Here is a 20,853-nt window from a genome sequence, read left to right as displayed (position 1 = left end):
ACAAAAACCTTTATCTCTAATTCATTATATATTTATCTTACTTAGAAATCTTATGTTTCTAGTATAGTACTCATCAACAATGTTTATAAAAGACTTAATTATGCAGGTGCAGTTGATTTACAGAGAAATCCTATTTGATGATTAAAATAATCTGTACACCTGTTTGCCTAAATTGGGGGAAAATAAATCAACGTCAAAAATACTTTTAAAGTGGTTGTTTCTATTTTTGATTATTTAAAAAATTTTAGGATATTTTTATGACCTGCTATTTCTTTCTTTTTTTTTTTTTTTTTTTTGGCAGCCTTCAGACTACCTTTACATGACCCAAGGTACTTAAATCTTTATTTATAAATGCTTTTTTTTTTTTTTTTTTTTTTTTTGCGGTATGCGGGCCTCTCACTGTTGTGGCCTCTCCCGTTGCGGAGCACAGGCTCTGGACGCGCAGGCTCAGCAGCCATGGCTCACGGGCCTAGCTGCTCTGCGACATGTGGGATCTTCTCGGACCGGGGCACGAACCCGTGTCCCCTGCATCGGCAGGCAGACTCTCAACCACTGCGCCACCAGGGAAGCCCGACAATCATTTTTAGTTAATATATGAGACAGCCAATTCTTTAGAATTTGTGTTATCATTTTAAAATTCAGTCAGTAAATTATGTTTTAAAAGCATCAAATACTATTTGATAACATTAGGGACTTTTTTTTTTGGATGCGTCAGGTCCTCATTGTGGCTCGAAGGCGTCTCTCTGTATTTGCAGCGTGTGGGCTTCTCTCTGGTTATGACATGAGGGTTTTCTTTCTCTAGTTGTGGCTCGCAGGTTCCAGAGCACGTGGGCTCTCTCATTGAGGCGCACAAGCTCAGTAGTTGTGGCGCATGGGCTTAGTTGCCCTGTGGCATGTGAGATATTAGTTCCCCGATGAGGGATTGAACCCACATCGCCTGCATTAGAAGCCGGATTCTTTACCACTGGACCACCAGGGAAGCCCCAGGGACTTTTTTTTAAAGAAACAAAATTCCCCTGAACTTTTTCTCATTTGCAATTGTTTTTCAGGGTGATGATGATGCTTATGTGTGTATTCTTGAAGGTCAGACTGTGCACATACAACCTTCCCATCTGACAGGGCGAAGTCACCCTGTAATGGACTCCAGGGTAGGTGTGAAAATTCTGAGAATCTCCATCTGGCCAGTCCACCTTTTGGCTATGTGGCTGACAGTAGCATGGCTATGCTGCAAGATAGCTTCCAAACCTGCAGTTAGCAGCAGAGACCAAGCAGGGGCCTGGCAGCAAGGTTCCTCTCTTATAATCTGGGAGAAGCCTTTCTGTGTTTTATTTTTAACATATATATATATATGTAAATTGCATATATTTAAGGTGTACAACATGAAGTTTTGATATCCTTTTACATAGTGAAATGATGACTAGAGTCAAGCTAATAAATGTATCCATTGTCTCACATAGTTACTTTTTCTTTGTGATAAGAGCACCTGAAATCTACTCTCTTAGCAAATTTCCAGTATATAATACAGTATTAACTACAGATACTGTGCCCCTTTTCTATGCTTTAGAAAGCATAAGAAAAGTTTGAGGAAAAGATGAATTCTTGCTTGTGTTACTTAAATCCTTTTTTTAATGCATCTTACAAAAAATATTTTATGGTTTATTAAAAGGGTCAAAGCATCAGCCCCTTTTCAAAAACTTACAGACAGATTTTAAGAGGCTTATGTAAGTGACACAGAATTTCTTGATTGGTGAGAAAGAGGCACACATATGGTAGGTACTGGTTCAGTGCCTTGGGCAATAGTCTTAAGTGCCTGTTGTTGGCACCTGTGCCAAAGATGGCCTATTTCTGGTAGAGAAGTGTCATTTTCACATGGCAACTGACAAGCAAATGAGCTCTGTTGGAGCAGTAGCTATCATCTAATGACATGTTATGTTCTCTGCATAGCTTTCTCGTGGGGTTGGGACTTCTCCCCAGTTGCATTTTGGCCACTAGAGTATTACTTGCTAAGTGTTTCTTCAGTGTTGTTGATTGTATATTAGTGGCCAAATGAAGTTAGTACATCTGCCAGTTTCTAGCCTAGGTAGTAAAAATACTATCTTTGCCAAGTGGGATAAAGACAAACTGGGAGAATATGTTTCTGGTACTCTTCAAAGAGGAAGTGGGAAAACAATGACACTGCAGACAAAACATGCACAGGGGAACTTAGGGAAAGGAAATTAAACAGGCCAGGATTTTGATCATATCTTATTTTTAGCAAATCTTTGGAAAGTGCCGAGAAGACCCATTGTATGTGTTTGCAGGATCCTCTTGAGGATATGGCTTGGAGGTTGGCGGACGGTGTTATGCAGTGTTCTTTCAGAAGAAACATTACCCTTCCTGGGGTTAAGAATAGATTTGATCTAAATGCAAGCTACTACATATTTCTAGCAGATGGTGCAGCTGATGATGGTAAGTATATTGATAAAAAACTACCTTTTTAAGTTTTTTTTCGTCACTTTATTCCTTTCCCTCCTTTTTTGGAGAGACTATGGTAATTGATCTTTTTTAAGATATACATTTGTGGGTAAAGGGTTATTAAACCCTTTTCCTTTTTTGCCTGACAATTTGACTTTGATTGACCTTCTAGCTTTGTTCCCCTGGAAACTAGGTAAAGGTAGTGTTAACTGGGTTATAAGGCAACCTGCTTATGATAAAAGTGATTTCTGGTCGGTAGACTGCATTTGGACCAGGAGTAACTGTAAATACCTAGTGAGAAGCCATGTCTTTGGGTTTCCCTGAGTGCAGTGATGTTGGCAGATCCTTCGCAGGGATACTAGAAGCAGGACTTTGGGGTTATTGCAGGAGATATTGGCTCTTGTGGATGCCCTGTCCAATATGAATCTCATCGCCATGGACCTGAGCTTTCTCCAGGGAGGTAGAGAGGGGTAAAGAGAATAGCTCCTGGACAGCTGAGTAAGCTTCCACAGGACCTCCCTTTGAAAAAGAATGCCTCATGGTGCCCTGCAGGTGTGCTGTGTTTCCTGTCCTACATCCTTCTCAATCAGTCTGATGCCAAGTGTAGCCTAAGGTAGTTTTATGAGTTTGAATGTTTAGTTTATACTTAAGACTGCCCTGGTAGGTACTGCAACACATATTAATAAGAATAATTAGATTTTGTTTAAGGGCTTGGCTAATGATATTCCGAAGAACTGCAGGAAATGCCAAGGTAGTGTAATATGTAGTGACTCATCTCCCTGGAGATAATACTACCCCCAAACTTTGAGCATATGGCCTACTTTGAAAATGGTGAAAAGCTAAGCATATAGAATGGAAGGATGGGGGTGAGGTAAAGGAGGAGGAGGAACAGAAATGTGGTACAGGCAGAATTGTGAAAAGCCTTGCGTATTCTATCGTGTGGTTTATTTTTAATTGAAGTATAGTTGATTTACAATGTTGTGTTAGTTTCTGGCAGTTTCTGCTGTATAGCAAAGTGATTCATATATATATATATACTTTTTCAGATTCTTTTCCATTATAGTTTGTTACAAGATATTGAATATAGTTCCCTGTGCTATGCTGTAGGACCTTGGTGTTTATCTATTTTATATATAGTTTATATTCTATCATGTGGTTTAAATTTTGTACTGTAAGTAAAGTAGGGATTCAAAAGGTTTTAAAGCAGGACAAAATATCAACTCAGTGTTAGAGAAAATTTAGGAATATTTGCAGCTTTAGTTGTAGATGATATGTTAGGTTATCTTAGTCAAATCGTGTATTCTTATTTCACCAGCAACAGCAAACGTAGCTGGAAATAATTTCCTGGTTACATGATAATAAGGAACAAAAATTACTTAGTACTTAATGAGTGCCAGTTGCTGGCTCAGCACTATCATTAAGGTTTTCATTTTTATCTTCATAGAAACCTACATAAGATATGTACTATTATTAACCTTATTTTATCTGGCAGGATACAGGCTTAGAGAGGTTAAGTCATTTGCTCAGACAAGTAAATGGTAGAGTTGGAATTTGAACCTAAACTCTTTGACCTCAGAGCCCAAGTGTTTCACTTTGTAACATGGGAAATGTAGGAAATGAATTTTTAAGGAGAAGGTCAAATATTTGCATTTTTAAACAAATATTACTGAAGTACAGGTTATTGTCTTATTGTTATTATTGCAGCTATCACTAATTGTACATTACATATATCTCATTTATTTCTCACAGAGGCTTTGTAAATAGATATTATGTTGTCTATTGTAGAGATAAGAGAACTGGAGCCTACAGCGGTGAAGTAACTTGTTCAAAATCAAACAAGTAGCAGAGTCAGGAATTAAACCCAACTCTGTTGAAATTATGAGTTGTGCCCTTTTCATCATATCAAACTGCTTCCTTTTGTGCCCAGCATGTTATAGGTACTCCATAAATGATTACTGACTTGAATGGATGACTTAAATTGCTAGGAGATTTTAACAGTTTGCATTTGTACTTTAAAAAAGTTTATACTTAAAAAGTTTATACTTTAAAAGAAAAGCAGTGTCATTTAAATGGGTGAATTCTGTTGTGCAATAAATTAGGTGTGGTTTTGGGTGTATGGTGATGCCAAAAATTTCTTCTTAGGCCAGTATTGTAGAACTTGGAATGCATTTTCTGATAGAAATAATATGTTAAGTAATAGTTCTAATATTTTCCTGGAAAAGCCTAGTTCGTGGACGATTCATGTGCAGAATAGAGCACTGTTTTATCTCCCTTTCCTGCTGGTGTTGCTGTGCTCGTGGCATGGTAGGGAAAATCTCTACCTTGTCTTTTGTGGTGTTTCCCAAAGCATGGGGCTCAAATAACCTGCTTCAGAACCATCTGGAATGACTGCTCAAAAGGCAGGTTCCCAAGCTCCATCCCACACTCATGGAATCTCTGTTGTTTGTGCTTGGAATTTGCATTTTAACAAGCATTTCAGGTAATTGTTCTGTATAGTGTGGCTCGATAACTTACTGCTCTAGGACAATGTTCTTCCAACGAAGGTGTACATATTGTAAGGTAGTCCAGGGGATACAGAAAACAATACCAGAACTTTTTTTTTAGATTTATTTTATCTCATTAAAAATTTCTATTTTAATAGTGTTCACAATGTGTTAAGACAATAGTACATTTATTAACAAAAATATACATATGTCACAGACTCATTTTTGTTTTTTTAAAATTTATTTATTTTATTTTTTTGACTGTGTTGGGTCTTTGTTGCTGTGCCTGGGCTTTCTGTAGTTGCGGAGAGTGGGGGCTACTCTTCCTTGTGGTGTGCGGGCTTCTCATTGTCGTGGCTTCTCTTGCTGTGGAGCACGGGCTCTAGGCATGCAGGCTTCAGTAGTTGTGGCACGTGGGCTCAGTAGTTGTGGCTCGTGGACTCTAGAGCACAGGCTCAGTAGTTGTGGTGCTCAGGCTTAGCTGCTCCACGGCATGTGGGATCTCCCCGGACCAGGGATCAAACCTGTGTCTCCTGCGTTGGCAGACGGATTCTTAACCACTGAGTCATGAGGGAAGCCCCCCCCCCTTTTTTTATAACTGGTGGAGTGCAAAGCAACAAAACAAAACCTCAAAAAAACAGATCTAAACGTTACCGCTTCAGGGAATTCACTTTCTAGTTCCCTTGTATTGGGGAACAAAGTACAGTTACCACATGAATCAACTGTCGCTTCTGTTATCTAGTCATGTGTATGTGGATCATTTAGACGCTGCACACTGCTTAAAAGCAGTGAGACTTTGTGAGGTTGAAACCATTTTTCAAAGCAATCATATAATCTCTGTAACCCATGTTAATGTAGAATGAGGTCGTCCTGGGCAAACGTGATGCTCAGGAGGCATTGTTTACTGGCCGACTAAAGGTCAGAGGGAACGCCATGGTAAGTCAGATGCTTCAGGTGATTCTTAAAGACGACGCCAAGCTCTGAAGGATGCTTGCTACATTATTAGTAAAAACAGAAAAATTAACTACTTTCTTCATCCAGATATGCAAAAGTGATTCAGCAAAAGTGATCAAAACTAAGATACAGGGGAAATGGCTTAACATTTTCAGATTTCAGGTAACTTTTCAGGTTTTCATTTTCTACGAATTTTTCATGTTATCCTTATTTTTCTGTAAGCTAGCACATAATTATCTTTCTGTTCTTTTTCTAACTGCTGAGTTTTTTTTTTTCACCCTTTCACAGGTAATTTTATTCTCTTCTCTGGGTGTCAACAATGCTCATAGATTGAAATTTGAAACATTCAGAAAGCAGATACCTGAATATTGTCACATTTATTTACATCACAATTTAATAACTATTAAACATTCATGTCTACTAAATGCAGCAAACAAAATAGTAGAAATTTGTACCCGATTCCCTTGTAAACAAGGCTGGTGAAATCCATTGGTGACAAATGGAATTAATGCATTACACAAAGTCAGTGAGGAAAAAAACATTCTCTGTGAGTAAATTATTCTGTTTATAAATAAACTCTGATTTTTTTTCAGCACACATTTACAGACCTGATCAATGAAAAGAAACAAGATACGTATTTTCCTTTAAAAAGAAAATGTTGAGAAATGGCCCACAACGGGAGAAGTCACCTAGGAAGAGGGGTCAGAAGCAAACTAAAGATAGAGAGTTGAAAGTACTGTCATATTTAGTAAAACCAATTTATAACCTTTTTTTAACTGCTGTTTTGCCCCCAGAAAGCTGACTTTGTCCTATCATGAAATAAGCAGTCATGTGAAATGCTTAGTGTTTGAACTGAAAGATAGAACTCACTTGGATGAATAAGTAATTCCCAATTTGGAAATCTACCAATTTAAATAATTAATGAAGTAGAGACCCTGTTATCACATGACCTGTTATTTTGACAATTTAAGAATAATACTGTAGAGCCATGTACTACACATGAACCCAACGTTCCTTAGAGCATAACGCCTAAATTATAATGGAGCCATACAATAGAACTTCAAACTTAATGATGGACCTCTGCTTTAATGAAGGTTAAGTTTATCTTAGCCCATGGCTCCACGGTGGATCAGAGTTTAAAAACACTTTTCTTCCAACTTGACTCTCAGGCTGTTAGGAATGTGGTCTGGTTTTTATCACTACCACTCTACTAATACAGTATTTTTAGATTCTTCAGTGTGTTTCTTGTCATTTTCAATAGTTTTTTTCATTCTTTTCTTTTTGACATTTTTGTAGCTTCTGATAGTTATCGTCTCTTTCTTCTTGACGCGGGTCTCTAGGTGTTCACGATATAAAACTTCTCGTTTTCTGCTTTATCTCGGATCTTCTCTGTAATAACAGGCCATGGTATAATAGTTCAACAAATGAATAACCTGGTGTCCAAACACCAGTTTTTGAATAGTCCATTTTATCTCTACTGTTTCAAAAGCCTTTTTATCATACACTAAAATTCTTTCAGTAAATCAACTTGTTTATAGTTTATTCTTCCAGTGATCTGTTTGTCTATTACTGCACTGGTTGAAATTACTATAGCTTAATAATAGGTTGTGAATTTTGATAAAGCATGATACCCCTCCTAGCCTTCTTTTTCAGGAATTCAGGAATTCTTGCCTCTTCCTTGTGTATCGGCTTTTCTAGATAAAATTCAGAAATGATTTATCAAATTTCATTAACAATCCTATTGGAGTTATGACTGGAATTGAAATGAAATTTTAGATTAATTTGTGGAATAATCAACGTCCTTGAGTCTTCCTATCTAGGAATATATTGGGATATTCCATTTATTCAGATCCTGTGGTTTTCTTCAGATCTTCCTGTAGGGCTTATTTATTTTTGTTACTTTATTCTTATGTATTTTATAGATTTCTAATACAAACTATTGTGAATGGGATTATTTTTTCTTACATTTTCTAAATTTGTTGGTGTATAGGAAAGTTATTGATTTTTGAATGCTTATCTTGAATGTAGCCGCCTAGTTTTCCAGTTGATGGTCTTGGATTTTCTAGATGAAACATCATATCTTGTGCAAATAATGACAGGCATAGTAGCCCTCATTTTCTTTCTTTCTTTGTCTCACTGCATTGTTTACTTCTCTCAGAAAAATGTGGAATGGCAGTGGTGATATGGCAAGTATTCTTATCTTATCCCTGATTTTGATGGGAAAGCTTCTGATATTCAGTGTTGTGTCGTATTTGTTGTATTTTTCTGGATATATTTTATTGTGTTTAGGAAATATTCTGTTCCTAATGTTACAAAGAGTTCATGTCATGGATGTGTGCTGAAGTTTATCATTACTTTTGTAGATTTCTGAATGGTGAACAATCCTCACTTTCCTGGGATGAAAGTCATGTCTTATTATTCTTATTATTGCATAATTGATTTAATTCACCAATAAGATTTTCACATCTATATTCATAAATGATTTTGGTGTATGGTCATAGGATTCTGTGCGTTTGTGTGCGTGTGCATGTCGGCCTCATTCTGGTTTCAGTGTTATGAAAATCTCATAGAAAGAACTCAAGAGTTTAAATAAATATGAATTTTTAAAGTTAAAAAAAATTTTAAATGGTATGATAGAACTCATCCACGTAACAGCCTGAGACTTTAGGAATGGAAATATTTGACTAATAAAATAAATTTTTATTGTTATAATTCTCCAGAGTTACTACTACTTTGATCAATTTTTGTAATTCCAGATTTCCTCAGAAATTCATCCATTTTATTTAGATTTTGAAATAGTTTTGGCTGACTTAAAGTTGTATATAGCATTTTCATATAATTTTAAAGAATATGTTCTATATCAGCAGCTATGTCACTGTTTTCATATCTAATATTGTTTGTGATATTTCTTTTTATCTTGTGGTCAGATTGTCAAAAAATCAATCGATTTTATTGGCCTTTTACAGAATTGATTTTTCTCAGTTTTAGACTTACTAGTTTGTTAATTTCTACCTTTATTTTTAATCAATCCTCCTTTTTGGTTTTCTGGGTTATATTTTGTTTTAAACACATGTTGAATTAAATGATTATTTCAATACTTTAAAGTCTTTTTATATTTTTTTAAGGAAATGCTTTTAAGATGATTAAAAACTTCTTTTGAATAGTACCTTAATTACATCACGTGTTTTGATATGAAGTGCCTTCATTGTTATTCGTCTTAAGAAGACTTGTGATTTTAGTTTTGATTTCCTATTTAACCCAAGGGTTATTTAGAAGAGGAGTTTTTAAAATATCTAGCTGGACCATTTTTTCCTAGCTTTCTGTTGTTAATTTGTTTCATTTTAGATAGATAATATAACCTATATAAATGCTTCTTTTTGGAAATCACTGAGATGTAGTCTGTGGTCTAATACGTATTTGTTTGAAACAGATTCATATATATCTCATATCAAATTTCTTAAATATTTTTATTCTTTTTGACACTTGCATTGTATCCTAAAAATAATGTATTTTCCATAATTTATTTACTCATTCTCCTAATGATGGACATTTAGCTTGTTTAAATTTTTTTTTAGCCAGTGTAAAAAGAAAGTATCTATTAACATGCTTATAGATATACCTTTGGTTAAAAAGTAAATATTTCTGTAAGATAGATCCCCAGAATGAACACACACCCATACATACCCATATACACAGACTAATTGGAATAATTCTATACATGCACAGATTTAATTTTATACATAATGAATATTATTATATATTAATACTACATATATTTATATTATATTAATACATGTGTATTAATATAATATCAATATATAATAGTATATATATATCATCTCTATTGAAATTTATTTATTTTTTATTACCTTAAGAAATTTTGTTGCCATGCCATGCCATTGTCTCTCCATTCCTTCTCTCCTGAGAAAGTAATTCGTCTTCTTCTTCTTCTTTTTTTTTTTTGTTTTTAAATTTCAGGTCAGATTCATAAGCATTCTCAGCAACCTTTGATTACATATGAAAAATACAATGTGACAGGCTATCCAGAGAACATAGGAGGATCCCATTCTTTACTCCTTCTGAAGGTTCATGGTAAGTTACATGTGTAATATTATTACTACTTTGTGGAATGTACTTAATTTTGTGTAATAAATTTAGTGCTGGCTAGATTGAGAATGGTAGTAGGCATAATTTAGCGAACATTCATAAATCAATAACATTTGCAGGTAGCATTATCTATTTTAATGTTTGATAATTTTTATTAAAAATGGAGAGTAGGGATAATTCAGTGGTTTTAACCCTGACTGCACATTAGAATCACCAGAGGAGCTTTTAAGACATCTGTAATTTTTAAAAAGTATGATAGTCATCTCTAATTGCAGCCAGGATTGAGTATCATTGGGTTAATTAATTTAACTTTTATGAGACATTAATTATACCTTTATTAAAAATTGCTGATAAAAGAGTGGTTTGTGATTGTGATGGTTTAATTATAATAGTAGTTTGGTTTCAGAAGTACAGTTTTTTGTTGAAGAACTGATCAATGTACAAGTATTTGAGGGTATACAAAGTACTCAGTGCTATACTTAGATATTATATACTTAAAGTGATGAAGGGAACCAAGTTGGAAGAGCAGTAACCTAGAAATAAGGCTCTGATGTACTCTGGTTCTACAAGTGAAAGTTGATTCCATTTGAAAAGTAGTCCAGTTGATTATTAAAAAACAGGATTGAAAAATAGGGAAATAGTGTAAGTGTATACTATACTATACTATTGTAATGTATTAGTATTGGTGGGAACTTTCCTTAATTGGTATATTTCCTTTATATTCTCCAGAGTTATCCATTCTAGTGAGAGTTTCAATAAAGCTTGAAACTATCTTTATTGTTGTTATTTTGCTTCTACCAGTAGCTCTAGTTGAACAGTAATTGGATTCAGAAATAACGTGCTTATTTGTTTTCCATTATTTTTTGGAGTGAAATGTGAGAAGATTCTGAGATAACTTCAGAAAGGCTGTATAACTTCAGACAGTATAATGATTAAGAGCACAGTTATTCAAACCAGCCTGGGTTCAAATTCCAACTTAGTAACCTTGGGCAAGTCACTTAACTTCTCTGTGCTTTCCTTCTCCACACAGCAAAACTGGAATAATAATTATACTTTATAGGAATTGTTGTAAAGATCAATTAGATTAATACACATAAAGCACTTAGAGACAGTGCCTGGCACAAAATAAGAGCTTTGGAAGTGTTAGCTATTAGCAGTAGTAGTGGTGGTGGTAAAAGCATTGATATTTAGGTTATGTTTATGTCAGCTGAATGTATTTTTGTTGGCTATTTACATTTTCTATGCATTTGGCTTGGTCATTTAAGAGACAGCTTAATTAGACTGTGTTGTTAACTGTTGCATTTTCTCATCTGTAGGTGCCTTAATGTTCGTGGCATGGATGACTACAGTTAGCGTAGGTGTACTGATTGCCCGGTTCTTCAAACCTGTTTGGTCAAAGCCTTTATTTGGTGATGCAGCTTGGTTTCAGGTAGGTGGAGAAAAAGGTTAATGCAATTTCCATATTATCTGAACATTGCAACATGAAAACACATGAAGTAAGCAGATTTTTTTTGTGTGTGTATGATTATAGTTGTAATTTTGGAATCCTCATAATTTCTTTTTGCTCTTTGGTTTCTTAACCAATTGAGAATAGGCACAGATACTTGATGGAAATAAAAATAAAGACAGCTCTATGAAGGGCCAGGCTGGATTGGAGAATGTATCAGTGCCATGTGCGTTTCTTTGGAACATGGATTTGGGGACCCAGATGATCTTGAGTTACATGTCTACTTGCAGAAGAAGAGACTAGAAGAACATTCACCCACTGCACTGAGTACAGATGGGTTGAGGAAGGTAGCAGAGAAGAAGAAAGAAATAGTGGGTGCTTACTATGTTGCAAAGCAGTGTTCTGTCCTCTGGTTGATGCACCAGTGAATGTTAGGCCGTCCCTAGCTTACCAGTCAAGATCATGTATCTCCTGTGTGGGTGGGAAGAGAAACTACAAGTGTCCTTTTTAATGCTGTCCCTTCCCATGGGATTAGGAGGCAGTCTTTTAATAGAAACATGAGCAAGAATCAATAAATACCCCTCAAAACAAAACAAAACAAACCTTTATCTTTCATTTGTCATGGAGTATAGATATTTGCACATATAGTGGAAGATCAATGACTATGTGTTTAGATAGAATGTACATGTCTGCTTATAGAAAAAAATACTGCTTATTGGAACAGTTTTGACTTTATAAGAGGTATTCTTGAAACTTTACATAAATTTGTAGCTTTTAAGATTTACCTTATCTAAAATTATTTCTCACTTTTGGCTGGCAGTGTTAATCTGTTTTATTTGTTCTCAGTAATGACTGCTACATGACTTGCTCCTGTCTCTGCCTTTGGTTGCTCTCTCTCTCTCTCTCTCCCCTCTTCTCATGTGCATATTCCCAACTGGAAAACTCTTTATGTCTCCTCTTTACCAATCCAAATCCTCCACTGTCTAGGGTGACTATATGTTCTACTTTCTGGTGATGTGTGTGTGTGTGTATATATATATATATATATATATATATATATATATGCACACACACACCATATATGTGTGTGCGTGTGTGTGTATCTATTTATCTATCTATCTATCTATCTATCTGTGTATATAGTGATTATATGTCCTACATTCTCTGGGATAGTTTTGGTTTGCATCAGTTATCCTCACATAATCAACTAACAGTGCCCATTTTCACTCTCAGTATTCTCCTCATTTGGATAATGAATTCCACATTTCAAATATGTTTCTCTTATCTGCTCAATTAAATCCCAGACTCCCTAGGAAATAGTACTTTCTGTTTCCTTGCAGTTTCATTGTATCCAAGCACTGTGCTTGGTGGTGGAACTTAATAAATGTGTTTGGAAGAAAATGATGGACTTGGCAAGTAAGTGCTCTGTGTGTGTGAAATATCCATTCCTGCTGTTCTGTGCAGGTGAAGTCTTGGCAGATGCTTTAGAATGATGAGGTTGGCAGCTTAGGCTTTTCTTTAAAGTTCAATGGAATAGTAAGATTTTTGTTTTTAATTGACCACAAATTGTGGCTAGGTGTCAATTGAATGCATGCCTTCTGTGAATCTCATCCCATAATCTTCATAGTGACGTCAACTCCTTTCTCTTATGTGGTTAACTCTCTTCTCATTTGTCATTTCATCCTTGCAGGTACATCGAATGCTCATGCTTACTACTTCTGCCCTCACTTTTATTGCTTTTCTTCTGCCTTTTATTTACAGAGGAGGCTGGAATTGGGTAAGTAGATCTTAAACAGAATGTTTTTATTCAATTTATATGTTTAACAGTCATTTTGGTGCCAAAGGAGATTGCTGTTTTATTCTCAGATGATGGGTAAAAAGATATTTCTGCATGTATCTCTCTTTCCTTCCTTTTTGAATCCTCTGATGACTATTTCACATGGTTGGTGGTCAGGGATGAAGTGAGACTGTAAGTGCAGATTACTTGGTAATGGAATGTATTTTTAGACTGCCTCAAATTTTAAATATACACTATATAGCTTTAATACATTTTCTTGCTATAGAATGGTAAAAATTGAAAGCATGATATCTGAGGAACATGAACACTGTAAGTGGTTTTCTCTAACTAATACTCTGACTATCACTAAGCTAACATTAGTTGCATTCCTACTGAGCAACTGTGCTAAGTGCTTTACATGTGTTGTCAAATTTAAACCTCAAATGAAATTGTTATTGATAATAATCCCATGTCACAAATGAAGAAACTGAGACTTACTCTCAAATGTGTATCTCCAGCTTAGACCTCTACCCTGACTGAGACTCACACAAACAGCTGTCTACTCAGGAACTCAACTTGCATGTCTGAGGCGTCTCAAACGGAATTCCTGATCTCTCCTCCCAGTCTTGCTCCACGTGCTGTCATCCCCATATTAGTTGCTTGCAGTTCCCTTCTTAGGCCAAAACGTTGGAATTATTCTTAACTCTGCTCTCACACCCCATATCAAATCCATCAGGAAATCCAATTGGCTTTACATGTCAAATACAACACTTTTCACCATCACTGGTACTACTATGTGGGTTTGAGCCACCATCATCTTTTGCCTGGACTTTTTTGCAGTAGGCACCTAATTGGTCTCTCTATTTCAGCCCTTGCCCATGTACAATCTGTTTTCAACCAAGAAGCAGAGTGATTTTTAAAAAACATAAATGATGTCATTCCTGTCCCCTAAACTGGTTTCTCTAATGCCTCCCAGTTTTACTCAGAGTTAAAGCCAAAGTCCTCCATGATTGGCTCCCAGTTACTCCCTGAATTGATCTACTCTTTTCCTCATCCAATAGCTCATTTCATTTCACACTGGGCTAATGCTAGGTATGCTCCTGCTTTATAGGTTTTTTCTTAAAAAATTTATTTATTTATTTATTCTGCTTTATAGTCTTTGCAAAGATTCTTCTTTCTGCCTTGGTCATGCCTCCTCTACTCCCTCACCTTCTTCAAGTCTTTGCTCAAATAATAGCTTCTCAAAGAGCCCTGCTCTGCTTCATTTTTTTCCTGAAGCAATCTTTACCTTATGTCTTTTCAGATAATTTACTTAAATATTATATCTTTTCTTTGTCTGTCTTCTCACATTAGTATGTGAACTCCATGAGAAGACAGGATATTTACTGGTATGTTTGCTAATGTATCTCTGATACCCAGAACAGATTCAGGTACATGAGATATTCAGTAAATATTTATAGAATGAATGAATGAGGCTTATTGAGAATTGGAGATGTACCTAAGGTTAGAGCCTGTGCTTCCATTATACTCTTCTAATTTAAGAGCCGGTCAGAATTGGATATTAAAATTTAATATTTCAGTTTGGGCTGTTGCTACAAGGGCTAAGATTGATGACTCTTGGGTCACAATATTATTAGGAAATCTCCTTTCTGCTTTTTAGGTAGTTTATAGATTGGTCAACCTATTTTTTTAAAACAATTTTTATTGGGGTATAGTTGGTTTATAATGTTGTGTTAGTTTCAGGTGTACAGCAAATTGAATCTGTTACACATATACATATATCCACGCTTTTTTAGATTCTTTTCCCATATAGGCCATTACAGGGTACTGAGTAGAGTTCCCTGTGCTCTACAGTAGATCCTTATTAGTTATTTATTTTATATATAGTAATGTGTATATGTCAATCCCAATCTTCCAGTTTATTCCTCCTCCCCCACCCCCTGGTAACCATAAGTTTATTTTCTACATCTGTAACTCTGTTTCTGTTTTGTAGATAAGTTCATCTGTACCCTTTTTTTAGATTCCACATATAAGCAATATCATATGATATTTGTCTTTCCTTGACTTATTTCACTCAGTATGACAATCTCTAGGTCCATCCATGTTGCTGCAAATGATGTTATTTCATTCTTTTTTATGGCTGAGTAATATTCCATTGTATATATGTACCACAACTTCTTTATCCATTCCTCTGTTGATGGACATTTAGATTGCTTCCATGTCCTGGCTATTGTAAATAGTGCTGCTATGAACACTGGGGTGTATGTATCTTTTCGAATTATGGTGTTCTCTGGATATAGGCCCAGGAGTGAGATTGCTGGATGGCATGGTAGCTCTATTTTCAGTTTTTTAAGGAAACTCCATGGTCAACCTATTTTTTTTAAAGGAAATTATGAAGATTTTCTGATATGACTCAAGATATTGAAACTTTATTTTATCCAGGTACTTGGACAAGCGTAATACTTATTTTGTAAACTTTGTAGTCTTTGCAGTTTATGACTATGGTAGTAAAAAGGTTAAGAGCACAGTTGTACAGCCAGACTGCTTGGGTTCAAATCCTCATGTCATCACTTATTACTTGAGACACCCTGGGCAAGTTGCTTAACTTCTCTGTCCGTCGGTTTACTCAAGTGGGGATAGTAGAGTATCTATCTTATAGGCTTTCTGAGGGTTGAGAGTTAATTAACTGAAAGCACTTAGGATAGTTCCAGCACATTCTAAATATATAAGAATTTTGTTGCTGCTGTTAACTGTTTTTTATTAGAGAGAGGCACTTTCCATCTCCAGGGTCCAGGTTATAACTTATCTGTGTATAACTGAGTCCATGGCTTGAAAGTTTTACAGTGCTCTTCTGTCAACTTTTAGTTCCTAATTTGCAAAAGCTTCCTATCTTGGCTTGGAAACCACTATGTCCTTGTTCTAGATCACAGGTTTTAGAGCCTTCCCAAGCATGGGAGTCAGTGACAACAGACTGTGATATCCCTCTATTTAAACGTGTAACGTATTAGAGCATCTTCTTAATTCCTCTCTTAAGTTTTTAAACGAAATAATTGTGCACAGTGATCTAATCCAACTGTCTGCTGTTTTCAGCAGGCACACATCACTGAGGGAAGAGTGTAGCCAAAACTGTTGAGGTATTGTGTTGATGATTTTTCTTGGCTTAGACCTTTGTGCTGAACAGAGGAGGTGAGATTTTAGTACAGTGGTTGTGCAGGTTATTCTCTTGATCAGCAAACATTTATTGAGTGACTAAGGCTCTGTTAAGCATATGGGTTACAAGGATTCAAGCAGGACCTTCAGCTCCAGGAAACATAGAGGCCTGAACAAGTAATTAAAATACACTGGGTTGATTGTTCCTGACATGCAGATACTAACTAGTCCTAGGTGGGCTTCAGATGGCTGTGCTAGTGTTGGTGGTCATCTAACATCCTGGTGGGAAGAAGCAGCATTCTGTGCATGGATTCCACCACAACCATTTACACACTGTGTGACCTTGGATGCATTACTTGATATCTCTGAGCCTCAGTTCCCCCCATTTGTAGAAGTGGGATATTGATAACTAACTGTCAAGCATCAGAGTGAACATTAGTGATAATGTGTATAAAGTATGTGCCTGGTATAGAGACTCAGTGAACGGTGCCTGCTATTATAACTATCATTATTAAATGTTTAAAGCTACAGAAAAACGCTAAGAATACATCTGTGTGTATTATTTTTAACGTGAGGGTTTAATCGATGGGCAAGATTGAGACCATTAAAATGATGTAACTTTGTTCAGCATGCAGGTTATCACCCATACCTTGGTTGTATAGTGATGATTTTAGCAGTTCTTCAGCTTCTTTCGGCAGCCTTCAGACCACCTTTACATGACCCAAGGTACTTAAGTCTTTATTTATAAATGCTTTTTTTTTTGCGGTACGCGGGCCTCTCACTGTTGTGGCCTCTCCCGTTGCGGAGCACAGGCTCCGGACGCGCAGGCTCAGCGACCATGGCTCACGGGCCCAGCCGCTCCACAGCATGTGGGATCTTCCCGCACCAGGGCACGAACCTGTGTCCCCTGCATCGGCAGGCGGACTCGCAACCACTGCGCGACCAGGGAAGCCCTATAAATGCTTTTAATGTGGATGTCATTAGTTGGGAAACCAATTCCCAATTCCTTTTTTGCATTTTATAAAATTCAGTGATAAATTATACTTACTTTAAAAGGTTTTATAGCCTTCCCTGGTGGCGCAGTGGTTGAGAGTCCACCTGACGATGCAGGGGACACGGGTTCGTGCCCCGGTCCGGGAAGATCCCACACGCCGCGGAGCGGTTGGGCCCGTGAGCCATGGCCTCTGGGCCTGCGCGTCCGGAGCCTGTGCTCCGCAATGGGAGAGGCCACAACAGTGAGAGGCCCGCATACCAAAAAAAAGGTTTTAAAATGTATTTCAGATATCTAACTCCTAGGCAATAGGGAAATTACATGCTTTTTATTCTCTTGGGAATTAATTGTAGTTCCATCACTTTTAATAATACTGACTGGTTCTTTATTTGGTAGAAGGCAAATGTTTAAGTGGACTCATTGGAGTATGGGAACAGCTGCTAGAATAATAGCAGGTAAGTAAATGTGATGCTACTTATTCATATATAATTGCAGGTTGTTTATATTGCAAGTTGTAATTTGGCTTAAATGATTTTTAGATGCATTAGTAATTGGAGTAATTGGCTGTTGAGAAATCAGTCAAACATTGAAATCCAGAAAGTAATTTCTAGAGGTAACTATTTAAGCCATTATTTCAGTTTCAAGGTTTTTAAAATGACTTTAAAACTCTCCTTTTGAGAATTTTTTTTTTCCCCTTCGGTATGTGGGCCTCTCACTGTTGTGGCCTCTCCCCATTGTGGAGCACAGGCTCTGGACGCGCAGGCCCAGTGGCCACGGCTCACAGGCCCAGCCGCTCTGTGGCACGCGGGATCCTCCTGGACCAGGGCACGAACCCACGTCCCCTGCATCGACAGGTGGACTCCCAACCACTGCGCCACCAGGGAAGCCCGAGACTTTTTTTTAGCATTTGCCTTTGCCAGCAGAATAAGCTATGCTGATGACCAAACATTTAAGCAGCTCAACTTGTGGGTCAGTCGTGGGTTGGGCTGAAGTGGGCTCCGGGGTCCCAGCCCGCTGTCTCCAGATTTTCTCCATGGGGATGGTACCTTTCAGGGAAAGGTTTTTTTCAAAAATCAAGTATGATTATCCAGTGTACTTCGATGCTTTCTGTAATAAATACCTAAGCTGACACCTCCTATCCTCACATTTCTACAGTTTATAGAAATTCGTGGAATGGGAGGTATAATCAGAAATGGTTTCCATATGTTTCTCCCTTCCTACACTGCAGACTTAAAACATTTTGAAAAATTTGGGTACCTCTTTTTTAACAATTGGTAGATTGTAATTATTATTTCCTCTTAGCCTTTCTGGTGTTAAAATAAAAAAAGCTAAATTAACTATTTGTTCTTAAATATTAATCTAATTGATATCATAAACTCTTCTAGTATATTTTACTTGATATAATTCACACACATGTATGCATGCATACACAGTTACCTCTTGAATTGCATTTGAGTATATGTATTTCTTCCTTATGAGTGTAGTGGCAGCAATGTTCCTGGGAATGGATTTACCAGGATTGAATCTTCCTGGGCCATGGAAAACCTATGCAATGATTGGATTTGTAGCCTGGCATGTTGGGACAGAGATTGTTCTGGAGGTACACACTTACCGGCTCTCTAGAAAAGGTAACCTGTTCAAAGAGCAGTGTTATATAGAATCACTTTTATACAAACTGTTGGAATATAATTAGTTTCTTGACACTAATGGTTGACCTTTACATGGTAGCTTACTAAAGTTTCTGTTTTGATTACTCAGTCTATGGTAAAAATAGTGGAAAATTTCTGCGTTTATTTTTTATGTTCATTAGTATTAGAATCAGTGAGTAAAATGCAAGGGAAAGAGGTTTTAGGGAAGAGGGCTTCTTTGTAGGTACTTTTTACTTTTCATGCTGGTCTGACTTGGGGCTAGAATGTACTGAGAGCCCTGAATGCCTGGAGCTGAGAGACCCCTGAGATGGAGGAAGAAGAGATGCCCATGGTCAACACAGGGCAAAGCTGCAGACAAATTTTACCTATTTGACAAACTTCCTGTGTGCTGTCACTTAGGTTGCCCTATACATCGTATGTAGCTAGCTAACCAGCGCGCTAGATAGGAAGGATTTATTTTGCCGGCGCTCTCTAGTGGCAAGGTCTGTTTTGGTCTCATCTCTAGGCAGGGTAAGATACCTGTAGCCATTAGAAGAGATTAGTAGAGAATCAGTGACATTTTAGCTTGATTTCTAGTCTGACTGTCTTTTGTGTCCTATCTAGTTCTCAGCCCCTCAAATAAGTAAAGGTGGCCTTCTTAAAAACAAAACCTGTTTGTTGTCTAGTGTGTGTGCTGTGAATCTAGGAGCCTGGGCAGCTTTTAGGAACTGAATACTAAATATCTGTCCTACCATTTTTTTGGTTCTTGGTAGGGTCACATACATAGGGTTGGAGTCTTTTTTTGTTTTGTTTTTAGTTGAAGTATAGTTGATTTACAATATTGTATGGGGATTGAGTCTTAAAGGACTTTTGATCACTAGATTATGGCTTGCTATTTAAAATACATATGTACTTAAAACTTGGATTGCTAGGAGTTAGGTATGGTGTTTATTGACTAGGAGAAAGTCTTTTAACAAATGTATGCTGTAGCCAGCTTGACCTAATTTGTGAGACCCTGAAGTATTCAAGAAGTTTGCAACATTCAGTCACTTGAAATGGGAGAATGAACATCCTGGAAATCAGCAAACGCTACAAATCAGGTGTTTTTTTTTTTTTTTTTTTCTGAGAATTAGTTTATCTGCATACCCACTGGCCTTACAAACTTATGTTCTTATTCTTGACAGTTGAAATATTGGATGATGATAGAATTCAGATCCTCCAGTCATTTACTGCAGCTGAAGCAGAAGTAAGTCTTTTTTTCTTCTTTATTGACACAAACCTTAATGATAGTTATTCTTTTTTTATATCTCAATTTTTTTCTTTCAGGGTTATGCTTTTAAAAAGGCAGTGTTAGCAATTTATGTCTGTGGGAATTTGACTTTTCTCACTATGTTCTTATCTGCAATCAACCATCAATGAGCGAGCGAAGACCTTGGCTTTTGCAGACCAGGTGATAATTATCATCAAGCCAAAAAACTTGATGCCTGTACCGACTTCCTGGAGCGTATTCATGACTTCTAATTAGGAAGACCAGGCCATGTCTGTAGAGAAATTCGGAAGTCTGGTCTTTAGAGATCAACATTCAGTAGGGTCCTATGGGCTATAAATTGATGTCAAGCTTTTATGTATTATTCTGAGTCTTAAAGGGAAGACTGTACTTGAGGAGAAATGACTCAAATATTTCTTATGCTGAAATTTTAAGAATGTTAGCATGTAAGAAAAGAACTGTTTGGGAAAAAAAAGATGTCATAGGATAAAATGCAGATAGTATTAAGGTAAATATATTTTGGACTATAAAGGTGCTGTGGTACTTTAAAGAAAACATTTATTTTTACTAGTTTATCTGAATGGTCTTTCTTAGG

At 36.6% G+C, this 20,853-nt stretch overlaps 1 protein-coding gene across 1 annotated transcript in view; it reads left to right on the top strand.

The window, feature by feature from the left end:
• The window catches only part of FRRS1 (ferric chelate reductase 1), a 43,332-nt gene that overhangs the window by 19,038 nt on the left and 3,441 nt on the right, over positions 1-20,853 (top strand). The window contains exons 7-16 of the mRNA XM_059077536.2: positions 1,050-1,148; positions 2,301-2,448; positions 9,870-9,983; positions 11,315-11,427; positions 13,136-13,222; positions 17,001-17,098; positions 17,760-17,818; positions 18,848-18,991; positions 20,176-20,237; positions 20,318-20,441. Of these exons, the coding sequence (XP_058933519.1) occupies positions 1,050-1,148; positions 2,301-2,448; positions 9,870-9,983; positions 11,315-11,427; positions 13,136-13,222; positions 17,001-17,098; positions 17,760-17,818; positions 18,848-18,991; positions 20,176-20,237; positions 20,318-20,410 (1,017 nt within the window). The 3' untranslated portion in view covers positions 20,411-20,441. The remainder of the gene's footprint in view (positions 1-1,049; positions 1,149-2,300; positions 2,449-9,869; positions 9,984-11,314; positions 11,428-13,135; positions 13,223-17,000; positions 17,099-17,759; positions 17,819-18,847; positions 18,992-20,175; positions 20,238-20,317; positions 20,442-20,853) is intronic.

This window comes from Kogia breviceps, chromosome 1, assembly GCF_026419965.1.
Source record: "Kogia breviceps isolate mKogBre1 chromosome 1, mKogBre1 haplotype 1, whole genome shotgun sequence".
Classification (NCBI taxonomy): Eukaryota; Metazoa; Chordata; class Mammalia; order Artiodactyla; family Physeteridae; genus Kogia; species Kogia breviceps.
The sequence above is the reverse complement of the archived record's forward strand: the minus strand, read 5'-3'. Positions and strand labels throughout refer to the sequence as shown.